The 16,748-nt window shown below is 40.4% G+C and overlaps 6 protein-coding genes across 7 annotated transcripts in view; 3 read left to right on the forward strand and 3 right to left on the reverse strand.

The window, feature by feature from the left end:
• Positions 1-2,548, forward strand: part of LOC104816251 (ribulose bisphosphate carboxylase/oxygenase activase, chloroplastic-like) — a 3,443-nt gene extending 895 nt beyond the window's left edge. For both annotated transcript variants that reach the window (XM_010544969.2, XM_010544970.2), the window contains 7 exons: positions 1-38; positions 472-797; positions 909-1,014; positions 1,110-1,195; positions 1,274-1,746; positions 1,848-2,129; positions 2,258-2,548. In XM_010544969.2, coding sequence (XP_010543271.1) covers positions 1-38; positions 472-797; positions 909-1,014; positions 1,110-1,195; positions 1,274-1,746; positions 1,848-2,129; positions 2,258-2,370 — 1,424 coding nt within the window. In that variant the 3' untranslated portion in view covers positions 2,371-2,548. The remainder of the gene's footprint in view (positions 39-471; positions 798-908; positions 1,015-1,109; positions 1,196-1,273; positions 1,747-1,847; positions 2,130-2,257) is intronic.
• A 748-nt stretch (positions 2,549-3,296) lies between these two features.
• Positions 3,297-6,283, forward strand: LOC104816253 (oxysterol-binding protein-related protein 3B). Its single transcript, XM_010544974.2, has 10 exons — positions 3,297-3,412; positions 3,911-4,004; positions 4,112-4,228; positions 4,334-4,406; positions 4,501-4,619; positions 4,719-4,840; positions 4,967-5,143; positions 5,285-5,429; positions 5,532-5,710; positions 5,878-6,283. Exons 1-10 carry the CDS (start codon positions 3,297-3,299, stop codon positions 6,098-6,100), a joined length of 1,365 nt encoding a protein of 454 aa, XP_010543276.1. The 3' UTR covers positions 6,101-6,283.
• On the reverse strand, positions 6,234-7,348 carry LOC104816252 (UPF0161 protein At3g09310). Its single transcript, XM_010544973.2, has 4 exons — positions 6,920-7,348; positions 6,768-6,827; positions 6,535-6,675; positions 6,234-6,429 (listed from the first exon to the last, which is right to left on the reverse strand). The coding sequence occupies exons 1-4, from the start codon at positions 7,125-7,127 to the stop codon at positions 6,320-6,322; spliced, it is 519 nt and encodes a 172-aa protein (XP_010543275.1). The 5' UTR covers positions 7,128-7,348; the 3' UTR covers positions 6,234-6,319.
• A 93-nt stretch (positions 7,349-7,441) lies between these two features.
• On the forward strand, positions 7,442-8,189 carry LOC104816255 (light-harvesting complex-like protein OHP1, chloroplastic). Its single transcript, XM_010544976.2, has 3 exons — positions 7,442-7,657; positions 7,748-7,870; positions 7,972-8,189. The coding sequence occupies exons 1-3, from the start codon at positions 7,502-7,504 to the stop codon at positions 8,038-8,040; spliced, it is 348 nt and encodes a 115-aa protein (XP_010543278.1). The 5' UTR covers positions 7,442-7,501; the 3' UTR covers positions 8,041-8,189.
• On the reverse strand, positions 8,053-10,776 carry LOC104816254. Its single transcript, XM_010544975.2, has 11 exons — positions 10,443-10,776; positions 10,202-10,328; positions 10,030-10,103; positions 9,877-9,923; positions 9,635-9,785; positions 9,498-9,542; positions 9,220-9,409; positions 9,000-9,061; positions 8,771-8,871; positions 8,572-8,683; positions 8,053-8,467 (listed from the first exon to the last, which is right to left on the reverse strand). The coding sequence occupies exons 1-11, from the start codon at positions 10,648-10,650 to the stop codon at positions 8,289-8,291; spliced, it is 1,296 nt and encodes a 431-aa protein (XP_010543277.1). The 5' UTR covers positions 10,651-10,776; the 3' UTR covers positions 8,053-8,288.
• A 749-nt stretch (positions 10,777-11,525) lies between these two features.
• LOC104816256 (transcription factor IIIB 60 kDa subunit) overlaps positions 11,526-16,748 on the reverse strand; it is an 8,101-nt gene continuing 2,878 nt past the window's right edge. Inside the window, exons 6-19 of the mRNA XM_010544977.2 lie at positions 16,598-16,654; positions 16,360-16,472; positions 15,883-15,965; positions 15,710-15,796; positions 15,446-15,526; positions 14,608-14,754; positions 14,367-14,501; positions 14,012-14,066; positions 13,801-13,907; positions 13,469-13,549; positions 13,150-13,278; positions 12,522-12,611; positions 12,043-12,096; positions 11,526-11,879 (exon numbers count right to left, since the gene is read on the reverse strand). Of these exons, the coding sequence (XP_010543279.1) occupies positions 11,649-11,879; positions 12,043-12,096; positions 12,522-12,611; positions 13,150-13,278; positions 13,469-13,549; positions 13,801-13,907; positions 14,012-14,066; positions 14,367-14,501; positions 14,608-14,754; positions 15,446-15,526; positions 15,710-15,796; positions 15,883-15,965; positions 16,360-16,472; positions 16,598-16,654 (1,450 nt within the window). The 3' untranslated portion in view covers positions 11,526-11,648. The remainder of the gene's footprint in view (positions 11,880-12,042; positions 12,097-12,521; positions 12,612-13,149; positions 13,279-13,468; positions 13,550-13,800; positions 13,908-14,011; positions 14,067-14,366; positions 14,502-14,607; positions 14,755-15,445; positions 15,527-15,709; positions 15,797-15,882; positions 15,966-16,359; positions 16,473-16,597; positions 16,655-16,748) is intronic.

The following is a 16,748-nucleotide window of genomic DNA, read 5'->3' on the forward strand; positions in this document are numbered from 1 at the left end:
CCGCCGTATCCACTGTCGGGGATCTTAATCGAGCACCGGTACTCTTTTTCCCGCTCTTACATTTTCGAATTCCGAACTCAATTTTGCTTCTGTTAGCTTGCGTAGAAACATACCCTCCTCTTTTCTCCGAAGATAATCATCCGTTTGGTCGAAAATTTTGGATTTTGTTGTAGTTACTAAACCGATCTTTAGAAAATTTCAAGGACTGTAGAAATATTATCCTTGTGTACTTACTAGTATAACTCAGTAAATGATAGCAAATGACGATGATGATCACTTCCTGTTCTTGCATTCGAGAATTGTGGGTTGGATCCTTGAATATTACTGAACTGAATTTCATATAGTGTTTCTCAGGATTTAAAACGTTCTGCAATCTTTGCTACGCTGTGTGAAGATGTAGTAAAATATCAGGAAGATACCGTGTGATTATATGAATTCTAAGGAACAATTTGTCTCTTCTTGCTATTGCAGCTGAACCCGAACGGCTCTGTTTCTGGTTCACGCTTTGTTGGCGCTCCGTTCTTCGGGACAACCTTGAAAAATGTTTATTCGAGGAGGATCAGCCACCCGAGAATCTCTGCCAGGAGCTTCAAGATTGTTGCTGACGGCACGTTGGATGAGGAGAAGCAGACGTCTAAGGACAGATGGCAGGGCCTTGTGTTCGACACATCTGATGACCAGCAGGACATTACTCGAGGCTACGGTAAGGTGGATACCCTCTTCCAGGCGCCCTTGGGGACAGGAACTCACTATGCTGTCATGAGCTCGTACGATTACTTCAGCCAAGGGCTTCGCCAGTAAGTGCCCCTTCATCCATGAGTATCTTGATTAGTGTCTAGGGAAACAACGAGTTCAAGAATCGCGTTCTTGATGGAAGTTTAATCCGTGGGGGCTGGCTGGCCATGCAGGTTTGCGATGGACAATATGATGGACGGGTATTACATCGCCCCTGCTTTCATGGACAAGGTGGTGGTTCACATCACCAAGAACTTCTTGAAACTCCCAAACATTAAGGTTTTTGTCACCATACACTCTCGTGTTGCTTATCAAGCAAAATATAGGAGAAGAAAAAAAAGATCAGTGATGTATGAAACATTTTCGGATGGCAGGTTCCTCTCATATTGGGTATTTGGGGAGGCAAAGGACAGGGAAAATCCTTCCAGTGTGAGCTTGTCTTCGCCAAGATGGGCATCAAGTGAGTATATCGATACTTGTATATCTCTGATACAATGGCTGATCACCTGATATTATCCTATTTTCGGTTATTGTTCAGCCCAATTATGATGAGTGCTGGAGAGCTAGAAAGCGGAAACGCAGGAGAACCCGCGAAGCTGATAAGGCAAAGGTATCGTGAGGCAGCCGACATCATCAAAAAGGGGAAAATGTGTTGTCTTTTCATCAATGATCTGGATGCTGGAGCTGGTAGGCTTGGCGGTACAACTCAGTACACAGTGAACAACCAGATGGTTAACGCCACTCTCATGAACATAGCCGATAACCCGACGAATGTCCAGCTTCCCGGGATGTACAACAAGGAGGAGAATCCCCGTGTTCCGATCATCGTGACTGGTAATGACTTCTCCACTTTATACGCTCCTCTCATTCGTGATGGCCGTATGGAGAAATTCTACTGGGCGCCCACAAGGGAAGACAGAATCGGGGTTTGCTCTGGAATTTTTCGGACTGACAACATTCCTCAAGGTGACATTGTCAAACTCGTCGACACTTTCCCTGGCCAATCCATTGGTAAAAGCTTCATAACCCTCTCTCACTATTAAACAATATGCACATGTATATGTCTACATGTAATACACATACATAAGCTCTTATCTTTCTCGGTGTTGCAGACTTTTTCGGGGCATTGAGGGCGAGAGTGTACGATGATGAAGTGAGGAAATGGGTCACAGAGATCGGAGTAGAGAACATCGGGAGGAGGCTGGTGAACTCGAGGGAGGGACCCCCGATCTTTGAGCAGCCGAAGATGACAATGGAGAAGCTCCTCGAGTATGGGAACATGCTCGTGAAAGAGCAAGAAAACGTCAAGAGAGTTCAGTTGGCCGACAAATACTTGAAAGAGGCTGCTCTTGGAGATGCCAACGAGGACGCCATCAGCAATGGAACCTTCTATGGTTAGATCCTCAGAAACCTTTGATATCTGTTACTGTTACTATGTTGTATGATCATCGTGTGCTTGGACTGAATCAGTGAACCTGTTTTGGTTTGGGGGCTAAGTCAAGTTCGGTTATTTCCGGTACAGGGAAAGCGGCTCAGCAGGTGAAGGTCCCGGTTCCAGAAGGCTGCACCGATCCGAACGCGGCTAACTATGATCCGACGGCCAGGAGTGACGATGCAAGCTGCGTCTACAGTTAGGATCATTCTCAATGAATTACTATTCATGGAAATAACAGAGGATGATCTAGACTTTGTTCCATCATATTATTAGTACATGAAAAATTGTATATTAGTGTCATTAAATGTATGATTTGGTTCGGTATGTGGTACAATAAATAATACGATTCTTATAGTATAATGTTTTTGAATTTGTTAATTTAGTGAACAGCCGGAATAAAGCAATAACTGTCATCATTAGCAAGTGGTGTGCTGTGACGTCAGTGTTTCTCGAACATGGCGACGCGCTTTCCTTTTCTTGTCCGAAAGCAACAGTCGACGACATTTCACGGCGTTGAATCACGCGCTGCAGACAGCGCGTTTCCTTAACCGAACCGGTTAGCCAATATTCACAGCACGACCAAACCAGTTCCATACAATGGAAAACCAAACCAAAATGATGACAAATTTACATATTATATGGGTGTTTGTGGGAAAGAATTTGTGAAAAGGAATAATAACATGATAATTTGTGAAAATTACATGGACATATTTTGTTTACTGATAAACCGGTATAACAATCAATAACCAAATGTACCAGTTTGGTTCGGTTTAATGTTTCCGTCCTCGGGTTTAAAGATTTAAATAAATATAATTAAATATGTAAAAAAACATATATGATTTTTGTAAATAGGAATAATTTGTGCGTTATTGACTGACTTCAAATCGAAGAACCGCCAACGAGGACCAGCACACGATCTCTTATCGTCCTCCTCGTCTTCATCGCTGGTCTTCCATTATTGCAGAATCTCTTTTGCTTTTTCCCCTCTCTTTAAGGAATCCGATTGAATCTCATCAATAACATCTCTCTCGATTCATTACCCAAAAAAAAACATCTCTCTCGATTTGTCCGCGTTTGTTCTTCTTTGGATCTGGTGCTGTGGTAAGAGCGCTTATCCACGGCGGAGATGGCTCCTGACGATCCTAAAACCGGCACCGGAACCGGCACCGGGGGCGGTTTCTTCGCTTCTATTGCTTCGACGATCTCCAATTTTGGATCGGCGATGAGTAAATCAGTTAACGGGTGAGTAATTGAGATCCCCTTTATGAATTCCGTTGCGCTCAAAATCGGATCTACCAGTATTTAGCTGGTTTCTTACGTTAATGTTCGAATTCGGCCTCGTTTTAGTTGTTGAATTTGAAAACTTTGGTTTGATTTTGGTATTTCTATGTTAATTATCGAGTCTTAGATCATTTCAGCATATCGGGCTTCAGTGGATCTTCCAGTGTTGATTTGCCGCCCACACCGTTATAGTTGCTGTTTCTAATTCTGCCTGTGCATCGAAAGGTTTCCACTTTAGATCACACCTTTAGTTGAGTCATTGAGTTTATCGTGTCTTAACCCCATAGTTTATTTTTCTAAACCGTTCTGTTTGCTGAATTTTAGCACTAACCCCATAGTTTATTTTTCTAAACCGTTCTGTTTGCTGAATTTTAGCACTTGCTTGATGAGCATAACGATCTTGTGTTTTTATCGGTAATTCATTTTGTTTTGATGATTCATGTTTGCTTTGTTTCTCAGTTTGGTGGGCTATGAAGGGCTCGAAGTTATCAATCCAGAGGGAGGGACGGAAGATGCAGAGGATGAAGCAAGGAGAGGAAGATGGAAGCAAGAGGTATACTGCTTCTGCTAGTAAAGAACTTTCTGGTGATTTTTATTACTAAAAACAAGAAAATTAGTTGATCTAATCCTCTTGAGAACAAACTTTTCGCCCTCTTCCAGGATCGTGACGGCCATTGGAAGATGATGCAGAAGTATATAGGATCTGACGTTACATCTATGGTGACCCTCCCTGTGATCATCTTTGAACCGATGACAATGCTGCAGAAAATGGCGGAGGTTCGAGCTCTGAGATTAGATTATGTTAAAGCTACTTTGTTTCATTATGATGATCTTACACTCTGATGTCGATTCAAATCTTTACACACATCATGTTTCCGACAGTTGATGGAGTACTCACACCTGCTCGACATGGCAGACAAAACAGAAGATCCTTACATGCGATTGGTCTATGCTTGTAAGGATATCTCTAATCTTTTGTCTGTCTTCCTCTTCAAAACTGTGCATGTAGCTTTTGCCTTCGAATGGCTAATGATATTTGATATTTACAGCATCATGGGCGATATCTGTTTACCATGCCTTCCAACGTACATGGAAGCCGTTCAATCCAATCCTTGGCGAAACTTATGAAATGACCAATCATGGTGGTATCACCTTCATATCTGAGCAGGTGAGACTTAGCTTTAGACCCCGTGTTCCTCCCCAGTTCTGAAAAATTGTCTGAAGGTTATTAGATCTAGGATCCTGATAGTAATCTTTTGTTCATCAGGTCAGTCATCACCCTCCAATGAGTGCCGCCCATGCAGAAAACGAGCATTTCACATACGATATAACTTCAAAGCTGAAAACGAAATTTCTGGGCAATTCATTCGACGTCTATCCAGTGGGAAGGTACCCTCTTGAATACTACAAATGTATTGACTTTAGATTCTACAATGGCACAATCCTGTGAAAACAAAAGCCTTCCTTCTTGACGTCTACTAAGTACTAACCTTGTATCAATAAACTTACATACAGAACGCGAGTGACACTTAAAAGAGATGGTGTGGTCCTCGACTTGGTGCCTCCTCCCACAAAAGTCCACAACCTAATCTTCGGAAGAACTTGGGTTGATACATCAGGGGAGATGATCATGACGAACTTGACAACCGGCGATAAAGCCGTGCTGAGTTTTCAACCGTGTGGTTGGTTCGGGTATGTCCTTCCTCGCAGGACAGATTTTTTCATATCAATATAAACAAATCCAAAACCCATATAGCATGTAGCTCCCATTCACCACTGCAACCAGGCTATCGGCAACCTGAAAGGAAAATCATAATCTTTATGCTTTTACAGAGCTGGTCGTTATGAGGTGGATGGATACGTGTATAATGCAGCTGAGGAGCCAAAGATACTAATGACTGGGAAATGGAACCAGTCCATGAGTTATCAGCCATGTGACATGGAAGGTGAACCTCTCCCAGGCACTGAACTCCAGGAGGTCTGTCTCTGTCACGTTATTCCACATTTATTCAGCCGAAGCCATTCTCAGTTGGCAACCTTAATAAATGCTGTTTTCTTGCACGCATCTTGTTATCCACAGGTCTGGAGGCTCGCTGATGCTCCAAAGAACGACAAATTCCAATACACATACTTCGCTCATAAGATCAATAGCTTTGACACAGCCACAAAAAAGTTGTTGCCATCTGATTCACGTCTACGTCCTGATAGATATGCGCTTGAGATGGGGGATATGTCCAAGTCTGGCTACGAAAAGAGCAGGTACCATCAACCTTTTCATCCCTGGTTTACTGTTTCTCTGTTTCTATTCTGCATGAAGCGCACACTTCATTACTTCAACAAAAAACAGTTGAACGAACGTAATCATAATCTTCAGATTTCTGCAGAAGCGCTAATACCTTGGCTTCTTTTCTTTGCTGTTCTGTCAGCTTGGAGGAGAGACAAAGATCCGAGAAGAGAACCCGTGAAGAAAAAGGCCATAAATTCACTCCCAAATGGTTCGACATAACAGAAGAAATCACTCCCACGCCCTGGGGCGACCTTGAAGTTTATCAATACAACGGCAAGTATGCAGAGCACCGGGCACAAGCAGATAGCAATGAAGATGACACCGATGTGAAATCAACCGAGTTCAGCCCTTGGCAATACTAAGATCTTGCTGCTTAATGAGGGGGAGACAAAAGAACATCACATCTTTCCAACCATATATGTTGTATGCTCTTTCCTTGTAGTAGATCATTCCATCTTCTTCTTTTTCCCCTTTTGGTTTGGTCAGGCTGGCTAGGGTTTCCGTTCCTTTTGGTTCAATATTATTACAGGATAGTTTTGCATTTATATTGGATATTCAAATCTATATTTATTCATTAGTCGCTATTTCATCGTAATTTGCTGATTGTTTTCATTATCGGCTCCATCTTCTTCTTCTTCTTCGCCCAGCCTGGTCTCACCAAACCATCTGGGAGGATCGAATCCAGACCCACCTGTAAAAGTAAGGCTTTTTACTTTCAGTATTCCATACAAATATATACATGGAAAATACCAACAAAAAAAAAGGTGCCTTTTGGAAGAAGGGAGGAGGGGACTACCAAGAGGATTGCAGCGGCAAAGACGCCACGCCGTCAAAGCAGTGCCTTTGACAACTCCGTATTTCTTGTAAGCTTCCATGGAGTATTCGCTGCACGTCGGCACGTACCTGCAACTTCTCGGTATCACCGGCGATATCTCCCCTGTTTCCCCACCCGAATCAAACTTCCGCCATTAACGACACCACAACACGGAAAACCCTAGTTTCTGAAACAGAGAGAGAACGGAGGCTTACTCTTGTAGAATCTCAGCATCGCTAAAGCAGCTTTAACTCCTAAATTCTCCACCTCTCCATCTGATCCAACACATAATGCAACGTGGAATCAGAAAGAAAAAAAAAACCTAATTTGGCAGTAGAGCGAGCCAGATAGAGGGAGAAAGAGACACCTTGCGGGGAATCTGGGTCGGAATTTGAAGGTGACCCGTTTGAGGATGAGCAACGGAGCTGCGCGATTTTCCGATGATCAGAATGAAACTTGAGGTAGGTTTTACTCGATTTTTGAGGAAAATTGATGGACTTTAATCCGTTAGGGTTCACAGAGACCAGGAGGTGTGCATCATTCGGACAGTGGGAGGAGGAGAAGACGACCACCATATTCAGCTCTCATCACTAAGCCCCACGTGAAAACCACAACAGCTTATTTATGTTATGAATGGGTGAGACCAAAACGATGCCGTTATAGTTTAATTATAAACGATGGGCTACATTCCTAACCCCTTAAACATCAAAGCCCATCGGGCCTACACAAGGTCCATAAGTAAAGCTCCTAGATTGTGCACATTGATGAATTGAACACGTGGCAAGATTCTATTGGGATGCACATGAGCGTAGAGTACACCCAATCAATCGCAGACAATCACATCCACAATCTAAGCTTCTATGGTTCGTGGTTGGTCGGAGTTCAGATATAAGCCCCTCCCCATGAAACTTCTCCATCCTTCCTCTTCGCAGCTAACAAGGAAAGAAAAATGGCTACCTCGCTCATGAGCTCGTCGCCATTGTCGTCCACTTTCTTACCTTCAACTCGCAGTTTGTCGGTTCAAGGACTTGGTCCAAACAGGAACCTCGGGCTCTGTCGGAAGCCACCGTCTTTCCGAGTTCGAGCGGCGAAGCTCCCCGACCGGGTAATGTCTGAACGATCTTTCAAACAATCAATCGAGACTTTTCTTGGGAATTCTTGTCCGAATTTGTTGTTGCTAAGGTAAATTTTGCAGGTGATAGTGCCGAAAGCAGAGCCTAAGTTCGAAGCCGCGTTTCTTGGATTCACAAACACCGCAGAGATATGGAATTCAAGAGCTTGCATGATCGGACTCATTGGGACCTTCATCGTCGAGCTGGTGAGTTTAGGGATAATATAACACTCGTATGAACTTCTGTACGAACACGAGGAAACTAACTGATCCGACATGTTTTCCGGTTTCTGTTTGCTTTTTTCCAGATTCTGAACAAGGGAATTCTTCAAGTGATCGGTGTTGATGTCGGAAAAGGACTTGATCTTCCTCTTTGAATGGTTCTCATCTGATCAAAATTTGTAAACACCTCTGTTCTTTCCTTATTTCTCATCATTCCAAGAACTAAGAATCTCACAACAACACCCATCAGAGTGTATTGATTACAGACATCAAAACATTAATGTGGTAAGAAAGTCTGAATCTTGCCCTGGTCTGGTATTAGCGTATAGTAGTACTACTAAAGCTTCTGAAGAATTACGTCTCTCTCTAGAACATGGATTGAGTGAAGAATGTGCATTCAGAACTATATGATCCGAGCGGTCCGAGCATCTAAGATGGGAACTCTACCGGATGGCTCGGAGAGATTCAGTGCCTCTGAAAGAGATAGACGTCGGTTTCTCCAAGCAGAGTAAGCCCATGCTTTCATTTTCTCTCCTTCGCTCTTCCTGTTCTCTTGAATGCATAGTAGTTCGGCATATCCGCCTACACAATCAACCGAGCTCGTTATCCAACACTAAGTATTCTTGTGTCACTATGAATATTACAAAAAAATGGGGAAGCAATAATTTCTCGGATCGTTCTTATACCTCTTGCAAGGGCCGCTGCATCATTAGTTCCCATATTTGTCTCTGTAGAGTAATATCCTTCCGAATCCAGTGGGGGTGCTTTCATCAGCTCCAGTGACCTTCTATAAAGTCCCTGTTTTATAGTTCATCCATCTATAAGTCAGAAAAAAATTCTATAAGATGAACGCTATCAGAAGGGGTCTAAGGAATTTGCTCAGGCCTCTTGAATCAGGAATGAGCTGGATCGTTCTTGCTTAGCTTTTTTCCGGTACATGAGAGCAATTCCAGTCAAGATCACTCCAACCTTCTGATGGCGGTGGCCTGATTAGTGAAGGATGGCGGAATTTAGCAATTGGACAAAAGCATGTTTGTGTTACACATTGTATTTTATAAAGGCAGAAACTGCAGAATTGAGAATTAACCGACCAAGACGTCGAGGAAAAACCTACCGAAGTATTCCTCAGCTTTGGTCACTGCACTAGTCAGTGTCTCTTCCGCATCAGCAAAGTTCCTGATAGAAGCAAACACACAGTTTGAATAATGGGTAGGCTCGAGAATTCTATTTCAAGACCAAGCAGACAGACCAAGATATATATTTGGTTATACTGATGTCACATATGCAGAATACACTCATATGACAAGTTAGACACAGGAGACCAAAACTCTTACCCGACATGTGACTGTAGCTGCCCTAAGGCAAATGTTGCAGCCAATGATGTTTCCTGTGAATTCATATTACAGGAACCCGAAGAATATTTGTTTTCCGTTGTTCCTTTAATCGCCTTTTGATACATTTCCTTTGCCATTTCATAGTTTCCGGTCGCGTGAAAGAATTCACCATAAGAGAGTGCAACATTACCTATGTATCAGTATATTTCGAGTCCCAATATCAGATATACCATGAAAAATGCATCGACTGAAGCGCAACTAAAAAGAAAGAAGTGTACCTTGGCAGCTTTCATGGTTTTCAAGTCCTCGGAATAAAGATGCAGCTGAACAAAAATGTTATGGTAAGCTATGAATAAGCCGAAAGACAATCAGAAACAGAAGCAAATGAAAAGAAAGGTGATGCAAATATCTATACCGGATTCAATACTTCCTTTCACAAGCTCAGAGAGCCCTTTGATCGCTTTGGCTCTAGCAATCAAAGCCTGAAAATTTTCCGGGCCAATCTTAGGTTCCTCATTCTTTAACAGCTCTAAAAATTCTTCTGCAATAGCCGAGGAAGCTTCGTCCTAGATAGCAAAGAAGGGCATTCCATTCACCGATAATTGAGTACTGTAAAAGTTCCTTAACACATTCAAACATTGGTCATTCTAAACCAACCTGTCCTGACTGTATGTGCAGCCCAACAAGGGCTTCCACAGCAACAACTGCAAACAAAGATGACGTCAGATTCAAAACAAGATCTCTCACAACTTCAAATTCAAACGCGAAGAAAATTCTGGCTCTGGGAGCAGTATGTGTGGAAATTATCACCTCTAGTAGAGAAAGATGACTCTTTTAGACAAGTTATTTGCTTGAGACGTTCGATGGCTTCATCCGAGTTTCCTCTATTTCCAGAAAATCAAACAGATGGAGATTTAGCATACACTAAACAAGCAGAGATATTTGTTGGAAATTCTGAATCATCATGGGAAGAAGACCAAACCTTTCGCATAATAAATCAGACATAGCAAGCAAGACCATTCCTTTCGAATCCTGAGCCAACTGATCATCATTCGATTGGTTTGAAAGGCACTGCTCAAGAACCAGCATACCTTGAGCATAAGACTCATCTGCCAGCAAAATTTACAGTAAACCCATTTCGGAAAGAAATAAAAAGTTCAAAATTCGATTAGATACAAGTGACTTAATTGTCAAGAAAAACTGATGATTTAACCCCTTAAAACCTGATTTCTGCGACCTCGCGTGGGAAAGAGCGTAATTGATCATCTGGGTAGCAACTGGATTCGCATTAAGAGCGTTACTATCTCCATGAATCAACCTCAACGAACGAAGATTTCTTCCGACAAAGGTGGTGGGTCCCAATCTGACGGCGGTGCGAGCCCGAGCCGCCGCTGCCGCCGCCTTCGACCACTTCACAGCGGCGTGAATCATCGTCAACTGATTTACTCTTCCTTCTCCATGCGAGAAGTTCAGAAAATTCTCGAGCTTTAGGGTTTAACCAAAACCCTAACCGTGTGACAACTGGCAACTGGCAAATGTAAATAATGTAAATGTGGATTACATCTCGAAAAAATGGTGTTAATCTTCCATGTATTCTAAATTAAATTTTTAGATTTATTTTATTTTGACGGAAAACCAAATTGATTTATTTTAATTTTCAGAGAGTGGTAATTCCGTCAGTAATAATTGTCCACAAGAGCCACGGAGGAAAAAAATGGAACGTTAAGGACGAAAACGTTATCCACGCGCCTAAAACTGGGAATCAGCCTAAATGTGTAGCTTTTCGTGGACTATACCCACCTAAAACAGGGACGTGATACTGACGCGCTACCCCTGCGCGTGGAGTTATAGAATGTTACTCGCTATCAATTGGGCCTTTTGAACCGATAGCTCGTTAACTTGGTGGGCCTAATAGGTTATTGGGCCTTGCTCGCTTGCTATTTTTTTGGGGATCATTATTGAGAAATTATAAGATTATTATTTGATTTTGATATTTATAGTTAGATAGAAGAGGTCATTAAAAATTTAGAACCCACCGCCGCGATAGGGAAGTTCTCGTAATAAAATTTAATTAATCGATATTATTAAAATCTATTACCTGTAATTTCTTTGTTACATAAATCTTTCCAGTATGCATATATTGCATATTGCATTATATTTTTTATATTGTAAGATTTATTTTTTTAATTGTACTATTGTAAATAATCTTTAAAATCATTTGAATTATATATTTATTGGTATTTTTTTAGTTTATTATAAAATCATACGCTTTTCATTTATATAGAAATTTTTATTAGAATTTTGAAAATGAGTTTTTTTTATAGATTAACTATATTTGTTTGTATTTTTCATGTTTTTAGAGCCATTTGGGTATTTATTATTGCTACATGCGATTTGTCCTCTACAAAAGTTTTTTTTTTTTTTGCAAGTCAGAAAGCTTCATAGTCGTAACCTTCGTCTTCTTCACAGTAACCATAAAAGCAGTCTTCTTCCCCATTCTCGAAATCGTATTCTTTGTACTCTTCCTTTTCCTCCTCCAGCTTGTTTCCTTCTCTCCTCCCGCCATCTCTCTCTTGTTTTCTCCCTTTCACACTTTCTTCATCATCCCTCTCTCCCTCATCTTCTGTTTTCCCCTTCTTGGGCGATTTCTGAGCCGGCGGCTGCTGTCACAATTACAAGTAAGTAACACACAAACAAAAAACCATATTTGAAAAAAAAAGGGCGGACAAGACAAGAAGATTGGAATTGTCCAGTCCCACTGTGCTTCACTGTTTTATGGAACCCAGGATCATTGAACTAAAAGGACACGAAACAAAAGCATACCGTCTCATCGAAGAGTTTCCCCAAAGCATCGTAGTCGATCAGCGAGCTTAGTCTCTGCATATCATTTTGCATTAGAGACAGATGAGAGAAGATGACGAAGAAATAGAACCCGTTGTTAGGCGTGTGAGGAGAAAAAGGTAAGGAAGAACAATATAAGTTTATTGAAAGCCAGCAAGAACAATTAACAGGATACGGATTACAATGTCATCTAGATCTTTACCAACACGTTCACCGCAAAAATTGCAAAGACCGGTAAATAATGGCATCGGTAAATAACCACCAGAACATTCAACACACACACAAAAAATATCCTACCCGAGGTTTATAATCGAGAAGAACTAAGCACATTAGTTTCGGGATTCATTAACTAATATTTTGCAAAAAAACAACAACAACAAAGCTAAGCATTCTAAAATGGATTCATGCTCTCCCAACTATACTAATAACCATTAATCCAGAAAAGAGGGAGGTATACGTACCTTTTTCTCGAGCATTCCACGCACAGCTTCAACAGCAGTTGCCGGGGGTGCAGCATTTTTTGCTTCTGCGGCCCTTTTTTGTTGTTTTTCCTATAACAAACAATGAAATCAAAGAAAATAGAATATTAGAATTAGACATCTTCAGAACGAGAGTGATTTTCATCGAAAAGAAAATGTGAAACTGCATCTTCAAAGCTACAACACAGAATTCTAGAGTGAAGCAGCAGGACACTGTTAAGGAATGGAATTCTGTCCTCGCTCATCATAAACAATACTTGGAGTTTCAATTACAATCATCACAATGGGCAATGGTCTTAGATCATGGATCAAAACCAAGTTAATGCCGTGTACAAAGTAAAATCCCAACCCGACAACTAAAGCTTCTTCAAGACCTTGTTTTCCTTGGTTATTTCAGCTTTCCATGGCCACAAATGGGTTTCTCCCATTGTGAAGGGAAAATGACAAAAACAAAAGGAAGATACCAATTCAGTGCTGTATCAAGGAATCAGTAGTCATAGTTTACATCGACAATACATGATATCTCCACAGGAAATAGGTTTTTCAACCAAGAAACAATCAAATATTTCCAGGAAAAACAATAAAAAAGGAAAAAGTGAAATCAATTTACCTTTCTCGATTTCGCCACAGCTGCTAGAGTAGCTTGAGCAAGCTTTCTTGCAGCTTCCGGACAATTAGCGTTACTTGCATTTAAAGCTTCATTAGCTGCTTTCAGAGCCGCTTCCTTGGCTGCTTGCTCCTACAGAAGTTGGATCATATAAAGCACATAACCCGAAGGAGAAAATAATTACTACATTTTCAGACCTGTCTTACCAAATGATGCGGACGAGAAATAAAGATGGCCAAGAAACAAAAGACAACCAGTTGATTCAGGCAACATACTATAAAACTAGGAAGTGAATCCAAGATAAACAAATGATATCTGTCACCTCAAGATACTCTCGGTTCATTTCTTCCCATATAATCTTCTTATAGTGTTTTTCCTCTTCATTGTGAATGTAGCCATCCACCTGGGCAGCAATGATATTTTGACCAACAGTCAGATATGACAAGTTAAACTACAATTAAGAAAAAATTGCATTTCGATCAGAGAAAAATTGTTTAGAACTTTTCACTTCGATTTCCCTGGCACAGATGATGGAGAATTACTAGACCGAGGAAACCAATGTAAGGGAAAAATATACTTTTCTGTCACACCACAGGTCTTCTTTTTTTTTTTGTGAATCTCACGTTTGAATGAGAAACGGAAAAAATTGCACACCTCATCATCATCAATGTCAGAGAAGTTCCCAGATTCATCCGAAACTTCAGCATTGCCATCAGTTCCTCCAGCTTTATCATCGCTTCTCTCATCTGCTTTCCCATGTCCTGAATTCCACGAAAAACCGGAGGCATATCAACATCAAGAGTTTTGAACACACAAATGTGAACTACAAAGGAAAATGAACGAGGCAGAATAAAATCAAGCTCACCAGAAAATTGATTTTTGCTTTTGCTCACACTGTCACAGCCAGGTCCTATCGGACACTGCATAATAGTTCAACACCAAAAGAAAAGAAACAACTTTAAGCACAAGAATCCATAAACAAATATATATAAATGCAGGTGTGGGCCGTTTGGCGAGTTAAAAATAAAGAATCTAAGCTGCAATCCTCAAAGTCACGAAAGAACTGACATAAGCATATTGCGTCAAATAAACACAATAAGAGACAACATTAAAACAAGAAACAATTTTCTGAAACAGAAAAAATACATATATGACAAAAGGTGCATAGATGTTGCACAGGTAAACAGAAAGCACAGAAGAATCACAAGCCGACAACATACATGTTGATCAAAGTTCGTACTGATAACTCCTCCCTCATTTTCTTCCCTTGCTGCTTTCTCCATTCTCTCTTGCTCCGCACGCTGGAAAGCAGGAGGGTTTGATCCTCCACAAAGTCCTCCAGATACAGTAATGAACTACACCAAAAATTCACCCAAAAGGACCAGCTTATTGTAAAATTATCAGAAAAACTGGTCAAACAATGGAGAACAGAGAACCTAACATGAGAAAAATCAGTCTCACATCGTTATAACAGCTTTCGCAAAGTCCATAACCAACAGGCTTACAATCCTGATGCATACAGAGCACCCCATCTATTTTGGATTCTGATTGATGCCTGACAAAAGATCTTTTATGCAATTCCCTCTCTCTTTCTGTGAGCTCGTCAACCTAGTCATACAAGTGGAAATCTTATTGGGAACAAGAAGAAATAAAATGGAAAAAGAAATTTAGAATGTGAGAAGCTGATAGCAGCACGTTGCTAGACTGGATACTCTCCATGTTAAAATGTTCAAAAAAATTGTGGGAACAAGATATTTTTCTGAAGATTTTGCATAATTTTATCATCCGGGGTGGATCTATAGCTAGCATTCATGCACACCTACTAGATTGTTTGGAGATGTACAAAATAGATTAAGGTCGCATTACAAAAGATATAAAACTTTCAAAGTGGACAATAAAACAAACTTTCCAAATTAAAATGGTTGCCAGCTTATGGCGCAACTTACCATCAAACAAATAAAACAGGTCAGAAGCTATGCCAGTATAATTGTATAATACTGTTCATGAATAACTCTATGGCTTTGAATGAGGATGGATTTTATTTTGGGTTTTTTGGTTTTAATTTTTGGATTTTGGTTTCTAGTTTTTGATTTTTGGTTTTGGATTCTATAATATTTAAAAACTTAAAAAAAAGTAGCTTCTGGTTTTTCAATGATTTTTTCGCTAAAATGACTTGAATGGTAGTTTTTTGGGTTTTTGGATTCTAAAAACATCAGAAACTCCAACCATTCAAGGCCTACATCTAAAATCACTATGTGCTAAATCATCCCTGATCAGGAGTAGAAAAGAAATAGCTTACAGTTAAATTTCCAGACTCTGTGTTTCCGAATTCAATCAATCGTTTGGTCAGTGTAGCTTCACATATGTGCACAACCTTGACCTGAAGCATTTAGAAGCCGCACATCTATATTAGTCAACATGAAACACCGAAGGCTCAATACCCAAGCAGAACAGACTTCTTATCATTGCAAAAATATTTCTCATATCACAGAACGTTAAAAATGATAAATAGATCATGAAAATTAAACAGCTTCCTACATAGCATAAGCCAGCTACAGCTTACAATATCTGTCTTGGAGCACTTGATACCATGGGAAAGAGCAGCTATATAAAGTGCTGCACCGCATATGCCACTAGGTTTCCTGCCCGTCTGCAACAGAATAATTGATATAATAACACTGACACACATAATAAACAACTATGCATATAAGTGATCCGTTGAGAAGAAAGTTGCACCTGTATCCAATCTCTCTTCATGCTAGCTATAATGTCTCTAGCTGTTTTCACGACCGCTTTATCATGTACTCCTTTCAGGAGACCTATAAGTTTATGATATGAGTAGATCGAGTCAAGTGATACTCATGAAACCTATGCCAGAATACATGAAGATTGAACGACACAATCCATAAAAGACCCAACATAAAACCTAGCACATGGAGATTACAAAAGAGCAATCAAAAGGTAGGCATAGAAAAAAAAGATTGACAAGCTTCTGAAAGGTAGCAAGGGGCATCAGCTGAAGGTCCAAATAAGTACAAGAAAAAGCCATTATATGCCATAGACAAAGCACTTGATACAACTATTTATTTTACCCCAGATGATCAGCAGATCTAAAAAAACATAGTGGTACCGTTTCCACAGAAATAATTGCATATTGCCCCTAGTTCAACCAAATATGAAGAAGATTAGGGAACTACAAGACAACATACTTACTATTTGTGAACCTAGGAATAAAAATGGAAGGGTCAACCAGCTTCTCGTAATTCCGATTTTCAGCAATGTATAGCATTTCACAAAGTTGTAAGTACACAGCACCAAGCTCATAACTGCACGAAGTAGATGAAAATAACCACATTATCAGGAATAGGGAAAAGCACTAGAGTAGATAAAACAGACACATGGAAAGGAAGGAATGGAAGGAAAGTAAAAAGAAAAAAAGAAATCATCTTACACGCTTATAGTAAGATAACTTGAAAAATCAATAAGAAGAAACGGGATATTCTTTTCCCTGCAGACCAAGAAAAAACACTGGTAAACATCAAGTAAAGGCCATAAATATTGCACAATAATATCATTTTGCAAAAATTGTAGGGTCGACAGTT

Source organism: Tarenaya hassleriana, unplaced genomic scaffold (genome assembly GCF_000463585.1).
Source record: "Tarenaya hassleriana unplaced genomic scaffold, ASM46358v1 Cleome25, whole genome shotgun sequence".
Lineage (NCBI taxonomy): Eukaryota > Viridiplantae > Streptophyta > Magnoliopsida > Brassicales > Cleomaceae > Tarenaya > Tarenaya hassleriana.